This window comes from Adiantum capillus-veneris, chromosome 6 (assembly GCF_014529385.1).
Source record: "Adiantum capillus-veneris isolate H3 chromosome 6, ASM1452938v2, whole genome shotgun sequence".
NCBI classification, from domain to species: domain Eukaryota; kingdom Viridiplantae; phylum Streptophyta; class Polypodiopsida; order Polypodiales; family Pteridaceae; genus Adiantum; species Adiantum capillus-veneris.
This window is the reverse complement of record NC_140936.1, coordinates 64,012,520-64,024,047: the sequence shown is the minus strand read 5'-3', so window position 1 is coordinate 64,024,047 and position 11,528 is coordinate 64,012,520. Positions and strand designations below refer to the sequence as shown.

At 40.5% G+C, this 11,528-nt stretch overlaps 1 protein-coding gene across 7 annotated transcripts in view; it reads right to left on the bottom strand.

Moving 5' to 3' along the window:
• Positions 1 to 3,532: 3,532 nt before the first annotated feature.
• Positions 3,533 to 11,528, bottom strand: part of LOC147455619 (histone-lysine N-methyltransferase ASHH3-like) — a 50,594-nt gene continuing 42,598 nt past the window's right edge. For 2 of the 7 annotated variants that reach the window (XM_086514354.1, XM_086514356.1), the window contains exons 13-16: positions 4,932 to 4,983; positions 4,754 to 4,834; positions 4,289 to 4,335; positions 3,533 to 4,210 (exon numbers count right to left, since the gene is read on the bottom strand). In XM_086514354.1, coding sequence (XP_086370480.1) covers positions 4,195 to 4,210; positions 4,289 to 4,335; positions 4,754 to 4,834; positions 4,932 to 4,983 — 196 coding nt within the window. In that variant the 3' untranslated portion in view covers positions 3,533 to 4,194. Of the gene's footprint in view, positions 4,211 to 4,288; positions 4,336 to 4,375; positions 4,835 to 4,931; positions 4,984 to 11,528 lie in introns of those variants that run through there. The other 5 variants (XR_015188389.1, XM_086514355.1, XM_086514352.1 and 2 more) reach the window with 5 other exon arrangements.

Here is an 11,528-nt window from a genome sequence, read left to right as displayed (position 1 = left end):
TTTAGCTCGGGTCTCTTTCAGCTGGGTACCCCCAAATTGGGGGGGGCCGAAAAAAAAGGGAGGCGCTTTCCTTCCCCTCCCTCTCTCGCTCGATTTTAGTTTCAATACCAAGTAGTTGGTCCCCTCCGGCCCTTCCCTGCCCACTTCCTTCTTCATATGGCATAATATTGTTGATATTTTCATATATCTTTGAGGATAGGTTGAAGTGGTTATGCAAGGCATGGATAGCCTCCATGGGGAATCATATGGCTCTAGCTAGATGGGAGTAGATCATCACTGGTGGTTTTTGATTCAATAGGGTATACGTATCAAGTTTGCCATCAACCTAGGCATAGTACAAACCTTCAACTAGAATTCCACCTTTTATGATCTTGTCATACCAAAGGTCCTTCAGTACTCTTAGTACCTGGTACATAGTTTTTGTCCACTTTAGAGGTAGAATTCCTCTTTCTCCTTGACTACCTTCACTACAAAGTTATCCCCAATGGACAATAAGTGGCTCAACAACTCATGGTCTCCTTCATACATAGGCATGCAAAGTTATCCCCAATGGACAGTAATTAGCTCAACACCTCATGGTCTCCTTCATACATAGGCACGCTTAAATCCTAACTCATTTGGAAGGAAAATAGATACATGTAGTTCTACTCATCATCCTTATCCTCATCACTATTTGCTTGTACCAACTCTATCAATAGCTCGATGGAGACATATTTCCATTCTTCAATGTGCTGCTTATTAATTGCATCTCCTCCACTACCCATTCACGCATGGATCACAAAAGTATGGCAGCGTCCAAAAATGTACATTGCGTGGATTATGCGTTGAGTAGCAGTCAACACAATCGAATGTGGTAACTTCACAAATACAAGGGAATTTAGTTATTTCTTAGAAACTAATGTTGCACATGCTTGGTTTTGACTATAGATAAGCAAGAATTGCTGATTAATTTTGATTAATTTCCAATTAATCTTTTCAAATTCGATGCCCAATCCAAAATCTCTTGCTTCTTCAACTCTCACTATTACACCTTCACAATCTACAAGAGTTAGCCATCATATTAAATTTTAAACTTGATATACCAAATCTCAATCATCGATAAGTGGAAATAATTAGCCAATTTGCCAATTAATCATGAGGAAAGTCTTGATTCTGCAAACTCAATACATCAAACTCGTAATTTGCTCCTTAAAATTTGAATTCAAGTGTCGATGTTCCTCAAACCTGAAGCTCTGATACCACTATTGAGAACTATGAAAACAAGTGTATGCACACATACTATGGTTGCATGTCGTAAGTGGCTATTTTTAGTAGTAAGCTGCTCATAGACTTGGTGAAGTATTGGAAACATGTCATCCAACAATAATGGACTTAACTAGATTGTTAGCAAGAAGCTAGACAAGAACAACTTTCACACTTGGAAGTTCAAAATGACCAACTTTCTTATGAGTAAAGGTTAATGGGAGTACATTGATGGAGAGCATGAGATATCACCAATGTTACCAAAGAAAGGTGCAACTACTGTGCAAATAAAGGCATCCAAAGATTGGAACCAAAGAGCTCAAAATTCATGTATTGTCTATGTATGAGTGGGACACTATGATTGGGCACATACAAGATGCTCACACCCTAAGGAAGCTTGGAAAACTTTATGATTGTTGAATGTAACCAACACAAAAGCAAGGAAGTTATAGTTAAATACTCGGGTGAATATAGTACAGAAGAAAAGCATGTCTATCAATGATGATTCATTGAAGATGAATAATATAAGTGTGTTCCTTGCATCAATTGGTGTTTTAGTTGATAATGATGATATGGAAGTATTTTTACAAGGATTGGGTCTAGAATACAAGCAATTCAAGACTAGTATCGGTGTTGTATTTGTGATGATGATAATAAGGTGGAAGTATGTTTACAAGGATTGGGTATAAGATGCTCTCAATGCCGGTGCTTGGTTTCACCCGTCTATGGTAGAGGTACCTCACCCGTGCACGTCACAAGCACAAAGACCGACATCGGGTCGGATGTCGAAATCCGCCCATAAGGAGAGGTGTCGGTGCCGAATCACAAGGATGGAAGCAAGAGATGCCGGGGCTACCTTCTGGGCTCTAATACCACTTGATGGATGCAGAGATCCGTGAGTGCAAGGGAAGGAGAGAAGGAGAAGGGGATGAAGAGAACACGGTCTTGTTTTCGGTGGAGCTATAGAGAGTAAACTCTCTATTCCTTATTTCCATTATAGCCAAAGAATGAAAAAGTGGACGGACGCCCGGTCACAACCCAACCACAGGACCTGAAACCCAACATCACCCTCTAGGAGAGAAGAACCATCACCACCATCCTTCGATTTTGCATCATCATCCAATGTGAGAAAATGCTACGATTGTGGAAGAACAAGGCATGTAGCAAGGGATTGTTACATCAACAAATTCTGTAGCAAATGTGGGAAGAAGGGCCATCCTCCTTCCAAATGGTATTCAAAGGATCAAAGCAGTAGTAGCAATAGCACCAATGGCAAGAAACCAATGAAAGGAGCAACACATATAGAAATAGAAGAAAAATACGAAAACAAATTCATGGCGACGAAGACTATGGCATTTATGTCACATGTTTTATGAAGGTGTGTACATGCATTAATTTATGAGCAAGCTTTGTCATCCTGTGTGGACATTGTCATCCTATGTGAATAGTGTCATCTTGTGTAGATATTAAGTTGTATCTTCAGTCTATTAGTCTAGTCCAAACCGCAAGGGGAGGATTAAAAGTTTCATGGGTTTTATCCTAGAGTCACCATGGAGTATGTCCGTAGTCTATTGGGCATCTTAAGTGACATATTGCATATATAGCATTGCCAAAAAAGGCCTTGGCCATAGGCTATCACATATGGAGCATTTCTAGAGCATAAAATCACATGTAGGAGTCAAATAGGCATAAATAAAACCCCCTTAAATATGCAAATTCAAGTTTGGCTCTTAGAATAAGTTATTCCAAGTTGTCATGCATGAGGTCAACAAATGCTACCTCCTTTGAATTGCATGCTATGTCTATGCTCTAGCCAATTTTCCATTGTTTGCTTAACATTGTAATTAGCATGCTATTAGTATGAATGCTTCTCTATTTCATCCACCCTAAACCTAACAACCAGTTGTTACTTCTGTGATTAGCATTGTACTTGCACCCAACCTCAACATGAGAATCTTTCAACTGCATTGTTGAAAAGAAGGGTGATATTTTGGACACAATCTTTGAAAAAAGAAATGAAACAAGAAGGCCAAACAGAATGCATTTGTCGAGCCCAATTGATAAATTGATAAGTATTGTAATCTCCCACATGCAAAGCTACTGAGTATAAATGGGATCAAGCTGCACCAACATGCAAGATCAGGCACCTTTTGAGGTACGTTTTGACAACTAGTAAGACGAGGCCATGTCATGCTCTGCAGCATACTCAAATCCCCCCCCTGGAAGACAACAAGAATTCCCTGTTCCACTTCACTATATGATATTGTTCATATATCGAAGTCAATGAGTCCATCCAAGATCATATCTTCTATAATGTAACCATTAAAACTCACATTTTATGGTCCTACCGCCCTCATTAATAAGTTCTAAAATTAGCATGATGAAGTCTAGTTATACAAGCAAAGTCCGGGCTCCATGAGATAATCCACTTGATGTAGGCATAAAACTAGAGCTCTTTATATTTTACACAAAATATGTGTATCCAGGTATTACAAGCTCAGGGGAGCCCCAATCTTCATGACGACCAGAAGATGCCCATATATGGCCATATAGCATTTAGGCCATACTGCATTTATTTCTGGTATTTGTGTAGAAGTTCAAAATCTTGAGGGGCGTTCAAAGCCCTTTCGCAGTGGCATAAATCGATGTATACTTAGCCGGTGTTTTAAGTATAGAGACAGACCCGTTGAGTGCCTGTCGTCGCATGTTGAAACAAAAAAGAGGTTATTGTACTTTTTGCCATTGAGATAACTCGGATCGAATGATCAAAAATTTCTAATAAAAAGAATATTTATAGGACAGCTGAGATCTTGGATCCATGGCCTCTTCATATATACTAGCAGATTCCAAAAAAGAAAATACTAGTATGGTACCCCATGAAGGCATTCTTCACAATAACTTGTTTGTTGTACTTTACAGCCTACGCACCAATGGGTTGTTCCATATGGCGTATCATTTTGCTGCAAAGCTGCAAGCAAGATTTTCAGTAAAGCTTAGAACCGCAATACCAAACATTGTAATCTGATTGTGAGAATCCGTTGCATACCTCTCCTCAGAAGCGCAAACATTTGTCCCATCAAGGGATCTTTGGCTCTGTTCAAACACACGGTTAGAAGAAATAAACAGAGACAAGCCACCTCAAAGTTGTTGGGTGGGTGTGTGTTGGAGTGTTTGGGGGGGGGGGGGAGGGGGTTTGTTTCACTTGCAATTATGTAAACATAGCACGTTAGCCCCAAATTTTTAAATCCATTTTTGACATTCAGAAGCGGACATAGACAGATTGAACTAGAAAAGGGCATATTATATTCATGAAAAATCTACAGATAGGGGGTTTTTGAATTAGGCCTTGAACGCATGTGCAGTGAAAGGTTTACATACAGTGAACCCCAAAAGCAAGCCGCATACATTTACAAGTTGCAAAATGGATACATGCATGCATGTAGCACAAGCACATGTAGTGCCTGTGCAGATAAAGCAGACATGGAACTCCTCCGAGGAGTCTTAATAATACCATTTGAATTCCTGAATTGTCCAGTTCCCAAATTTCCTTCTCCATGTTAAGAGCCTCTGTCTGGCCATCATTGTAAGCCACCTACCGAATCCAAGATAAAAAATAAAAAATCCAGAATTAAAAACCATCTTAAAAGAACAGTGACATAGACAATTTTCTACTGATCAAACCAACCAACCTTGTGTGTCTTCGTTTGATTGTCAAACTCAGTAATTGTTGCATTGTGATATCTGACATCAACACTATTTCAGATGTTTGTCTTGCAGATTAAGAAAAACAAACAAACTTTTACTTGGAAAAATATTTTAAATTTGACCCAGCGACGACTCTGAAGAGATTGTTCGCTATATCAGAGCTTCCACATTCATACGTTAAACCCCATTCCACTCGTCATAGCCGCAAAATTTTCCACATAAAAATGAGTCTGAAAAAATAGATTTCATGATAGCATGACAAACATTATGAGGTGCACAAGGGAGGAGAAGGCTTCAGTACTAGCAGATCTACAATGTAGGAAAACACACAGCTTGGAAAAGACGAAGGAGGCTCAAGGCACAGAACACAGAGTATATTGCTTAGTGTCCAATGGAAAGATAAGATAGCCCTAGAGTGATGGGCGTATATACAATGCACGGGGAAAAAACCTCCTAGAGAGGAGAAAAATGCCCCGGCGGTCGTAAGTGTGTTCTCACACATCACTACCACATGTATATGGTAACAAATCTCCCCTAGGAGTGATCGGTGAACGAGAGCTGGCACATAGAGTATAGGGAAGTGCCATGCCCTGATTACTTGATCAATCCACAAAGGAGAGTAAGCCCAAAGCTTTGCGGAAAGCTTCGAACTTCTCACGAGACAATGCCTTTGTGAAAAGATCTGCAAGGTTGTCCTGTGTTGGCACATAAGCCAAGTTGATCTCTCCTGCTGAGTGTTGGGTTAAAGGCCTAAATAACCCCTTCTGTACATTTTTTCTACTTTGTCCAGGTTCACATTTGAACCTGGACACATTTGTTTTAGAGGTCACTTATAATAAAAGTGGGAAAGCCCAAAAACTCAAGAAGTGAGTTTTCCCCAAATCGTGCTCTCTCTCTCTCTCTCTCTCTCTCTCTCTCTCTCTCTCTCTCTCTCTCTCTCTCTCTCTCTGACTCTTTGATTTCATCTGCAGCGCTACTGCTCTCTTGCATTCACGCTTTGCTACACCCGGTCCAAACTTGCACTCCTTCACCTCGCGCATCTCCCGGTAGCCTCTCCTTCGCGCTTTCAACTGGTATTAGAGCCCTAGGGGCCGAAACAGGACCTGCACAGGCTGCTAGACAGCAAGCTATATTGCTTTTCTGCCACGATTTTCGCTTCCATAGAGAAGCCCCTTGCTTCCGGGTCAAGAAGGTCACTGAAACTGCCAAAACAGGCTGTTTTAAGGTCAAAACAGGTGATTTCCAGCTTATTACAGGTTATAACAGCAATACGCACGTGTACCAAATTTATGGGATCACATGTATTGATGTTTAGTGTGAGGATTTGAGTGAAAAGCTGAGTACAGGTGATTTAAATCGCATGTTCATTTGAAAATTCAGATTTGGACAGTTTCATGTAAAGAAATTGTGGTCTTTTGTATACAAAGTCTTGTGGTTTCTCCTATTTGTTGAAATTTTCAGCCTATTGCATCTATCTCGTATACACACTTGTGGTTGAGTTACGCTGGCTGCTATCTCTTCCGCATCTGACACTGAAAGTTTTATGGAAATCAAACGGTCTGATGGTCAAGGCTTCGACCTTTGGCAAGAACGCATACAAGGTATCCTTTTCTTAAAGGATTGTGAAGATGCATTGGAAGAGAATAAGCCGCAAGGTTTGCCTGACTTAGAGTGGGCCAGGTTGAATAAGAAGGCCATGGCCTACATAAAAATGGCTATCAATGATGACATTTTGACGGACATCAAGCGTTTGGACTCTCCTTATGCAATATGGCAAAAGCTAAAGTCCAATTATGAGAACACAACGCCTATGAACCAAGTGCATTTGATGCAAAAGTTGGTGAATATGCAGCTTGATGACTCGAAGTCACCTTCTGAGCATTTGAGTGCTTTTATACATGTGTTGAGTCAGTTGCAGGCATAGTTGCCACGGAGTTTCGAAACGTTTCGTTTGAATCAAGTTTCAGAAGTTTCGAAACAGTTTCGTCTGAGAAAGAAACACCAAAACAAAAGTTTCGTGTAAACTAACGAAATGTACGTAAGTTTAAGTGGTATAAGCTAAGATACAACAAACAGAATACAACAAGCTGGGCCACGCAAAACAGAATACAACAAATTGGGCCATGCAAAACAGAATACAGAACTTTTTTAAACGATAAAAAAATCATGGATACAGCCTGACGTGCGAAAACTTACGAGCCTTTACTTTACCTTTGAAACGTCCAAACTCATACAAAAACGTTTCTGAAACATTTCGTACGTTTCATGAGTGAACAAACGCGTTTCTTGGCAACACTCGTTGCAGGACAGTGGACTTCAGCAATTTGATGATAAGCTGAAAGCTATTTTCTTGCTTATGACATTACCAGATACTTGGGAAACATTGGTTGTCTCTTTGAGTAACAGTCCCACCCTCACGTATGACGGTGTGAGAGGGTCTATTCTCAATGAAGAGATTAGACGCAAGTCTAGCGAGGAAGGTGGCAATTCTACCTACAATGCAAGAGGTAAAAATCAAAAGCGTAATGCGGGCAACGGGACTCAAAATAGAAGTAAGAGCAAGCAAAGGATAAGGATGTCACTTGCTATCAATGTGGCAGAAAGGGTCACAAGAAACCCGACCGCAAGTATTTCAATAAAGAGTAGGATAGGAAGAAGGAAGCACAAGAGAAGAAGAAGAAAGATGAGAAGAAAGGGGAAAAATCAACAGGTGATTCCTCTAAGGATATTGAAAATGCAAATATATCCTCTAGTGTGATAATTGAGGAGTTGTCAGACATTAAGAAAATTTTAGTTGCGGCTTCATGCCCCTCAGATTTGGTAATAGCTAATGCAGAAGACATGCTTATCTCAAAGAAAGATGTCATTGATGCATTGCTTAGTGCTAAGAATGGCCTATCCTAATCTTGATTAGTAGATTCTCGTGCTTCTTTCCATGTGACTCCATCTTTGGAGTGTTTTGCTACATATGTTGCAAGCAATTATGGCAAGGTGTACTTGGTGATAACTTTTCTTGCATATTGAGAGAATGGGTACCATGCGCTTGGCTCTTAACAATGGTCAAGAGCTTTTATTGAATGATGCCAGGTTTGTAACAGGTATTAAGAAAAGTTTGCTATCAGTTGACCACTTAGATACACATGGTTTTACTACCATCTTTGCTGGGGGGTTCATGGAAGTTGCTTAAGGGCTCTATGCTTGTTGCAAAAGGGTCTAAAAGAGGTACTTTGTACTATCTTCGATACAAAGCTTTGCCTGGCAAGTTTCTTGTTGTTGCTGAAGTTGCTTCACATACGGAATTGTGGCATAAGAGACTTGGCCATATGAGCCAAAGGGATATTGATGTGCTTTCCTCTTTGAAAAGGGTTGATGTAAAATGTAAAAACTTGGATTTTTGTAACGATTGTCTTTATGGAAAACAAAAGAAAGCTTCTTATTACTCTTGGTGTCTCTCGCAAAGCTAATCCTCTTGATCTTATTCACTCCGATGTATACACTATGCCTGTTAAGTCTTTTGGTGGTGCATTGTATTTTGTTGCATTTATTGATGACTGTACTAGGAAAGGATGGGTACATTTGTTGAAAAGTAAGAGTGAGTCTTTTAATGCTTTTAAGATGTTTCATGCTTTTGTCACTACTCAAAAGAGTGCTAAGCTTAAATTTTTCAGGTCGGACAATGGAAGAGAATATGTATCTGCTGAATTTCAACGTTTTTGTGATGATAATGGGATCAAAAGGGAGTTGACAGCCCCTTATAATCCGTCGTCTAATGGTGTGGCTGAGAGATACAACCGTACTTTATGTGAGAGAGTGCGTTGCATGTTGTCCACCGCTAATCTTTCCCAAAAGTTTTGGGGAGAGGCATTAAAAACTGCAGTTCATATTTGCAATCGCTCTCCGAATAGTACGCTGAAAAATGACATTCCAGAGGAGGTTTGGTCTGGCAAACCTGCCTCTTATGATCATTTGAGAGTATTTGACTGCGAAGCTTTTGTTCATGTATGCAAAGACTTGAGAACAAAGCTTGATATGAAGTCCATTAAGGAAGTCTTCCTAGGTTATGGGGAAGAAGGTGAAATGGGCTATAGAATGTGGTTACCACAATTTAGAAAGGTAATTCGTAGCCGAGATGCAATGTTCAATGAGGCAAAATTGCTTAAGAATGCCACAAAATCTGATTCTGACAAGAAAACAATCAGATTTCAGTCTCTCGTGCCACCCATTGATGTTGAAAAAGAGCCTCATGATGAATTACCGCAAGCTAAAATTGATAATCAACCGGTTAACCTTGCACCAGAAGAGGTAGGACATGAAATTGATGCTCCTAGTGAGAATGGATAGCCACCTGAATTAGCTGAAAATTATTTTCAGTAGCATGATAGAGCTAAAAATGAGTTGCTAGAACCGTTGTCTGAGAATGTAGATCATTGGGTACGCAGGTCAACTCATTTGAGAAGGCAACTGCAGAGATTTAATCCCTCTTTGCATCATGTAATGTTGACAGATGAGGGTGAACCTCTTACTTATAAAGTGGGAGCTTACAATGCAAGAGGAAATGAAATCCTTGTATGCAAATGATACTTGGGATCTTGTGCCATTGCCTAAAGGAAGAAAGGCTCTTCCTAACAAATGGGTGTACAAGATTAAGATCGTGGATAAAAAACCCAAGTACAAGGCAAGATTGGTTACACAAGGATATGCACAGAAAGAAGGAATTGATTTTCAAGAAATCTTTTCCCCAACGTTATGTGTCCTTTTTGTTCTCATTGCGGTGCTTGATTTGGAATTGAATCAAATGGATGTAAAGACAGCGTTTTTGCATGGTGACATTGAGGAGGACATATACATGAAACAACCTAAGGGTTTTGTGGTTCCTACACACGAGGAACTAATATGCAAACTGAAAAGGGCTCTGTATGGTTTGAGACAATCATCACGACAGTGGTATAAGAAGTTTGACACTTTTACGTTGTCCCAAGGCTTTAAACGCAACCATGAAGATCATTGTTTGTATACGAAAAGGAATGAAGATGGTAGTCCCATCATACTTGTTCTCTATGTTGATGACATGCTGTTTGCCGGGAAACATAAGACTAATCTCTATGCTCTGAAACGTAAGCTAAATTCAGCATTTGCTATGAAGGATTTGGGTGATGCAGAGCATATTTTGGGCATGCGTATTAAAAGATATAGAAAGCTGAAATTGTTGTTTTTATCAAGAAAAGTACATTGCAAAAGTACTTAACAGATTTAATATGGTTGATGCTAAGCCTCTTGGAGTACCTTTACCTCCATACACCAAGCTTAGCAAAGCAGATTGCCCAAAGGATGAGGTGGCATTGAAAGCAACGAAGGGAATCCCTTATGCATCAGCTTGTGGTTCTCTTATGTATGCTATGGTTGCCACTCGTCCCAACATTGCTTATGCAGTGGGAGTTGTTAGTCGATATATGTCGAATCATGGAAAAGCGCATCGGGAAGCTGTCAAATGCATTATGAGATATTTGCAAGGTACACAATCAAAGTGTATTTGTTATGGCAAAAGTGACTTAAAGTTGCAGGGATATTGTCATGCAAACATGGCAGGTGACATGGATACCACGAAATCTACCAGTGGATATGCATTTGCTATTGTTGGTGGTGCACTCTCTTGGTGTTCTAAGTTGCAGAAAATTGTGGCACTGAGTACTACTGAGGCTGAATACATTTCAGCCACAGAGGCTTCAAAGGAAGCCATTTGGTTGGGCAGACTTGCAAAAGAACTTGGCATGCCTGCTCATACTCCAGTGTTGGGTTGTGACAGCCAGAGTGCTGTCTATTTAGCCAAAAATGCCATGTTTCATGCGCGTACCAAACACATAGATGTGCGGTACCACTTCATACGTCAGGTATTGGAGGATGGTCTAGTCACCTTGACTAAGATCAATACACACGATAACCCTGCAGATGTTCTCACCAAGAGTCTTGCTAAGGCTCAACATGAGCATTGCATACCACGGGTGGGAGTTGGTTAACTTAAAGGCGTCATTTATGCCTTTAAGTGAAAGGTTGTTGGATTAAAGGCCTAAATAACCCCTTTTTGTACATTTTTTACACATTGTCCAGGTTCACATTGAACCTGGACACATGTTTTTTAAAGGTCACTTATAATAAAAGTGGGAAAGCTCAAAAACTAAGTGAGATTTCCCCAAATCGTGCGAGCTCTCTCTCTCTCTCTCTCTCTCTCTCTCTCTCTCTCTCTCTCTCTCTCTCTCTCTCTCTCTCTGTGATTTTGATCTACAGCGCTACTACTCTCCTCCACTCACGCTTGGCTACACCCGGCTCTGCACTCCTTCACCTAGCGCATCTCCCGATAGCCTCTCCTTCGCGCTTTCACTGAGAGCCTCTCCTTGACATAGTCGTAATGCACCTCAATGTGCTTTGTGCGAGCATGAAAAACTGGGTTCCTCGCAACTGGCAATGCGCTCTGACTATCAATGTAGATAGTGTTGGTAGTGTCCTGTCCAACACCCAAATCAGCCATAAGGCATCTAAGCCATACACACTCAACCATTGCTGTGAAGACTGCCCTGTACTCAGCC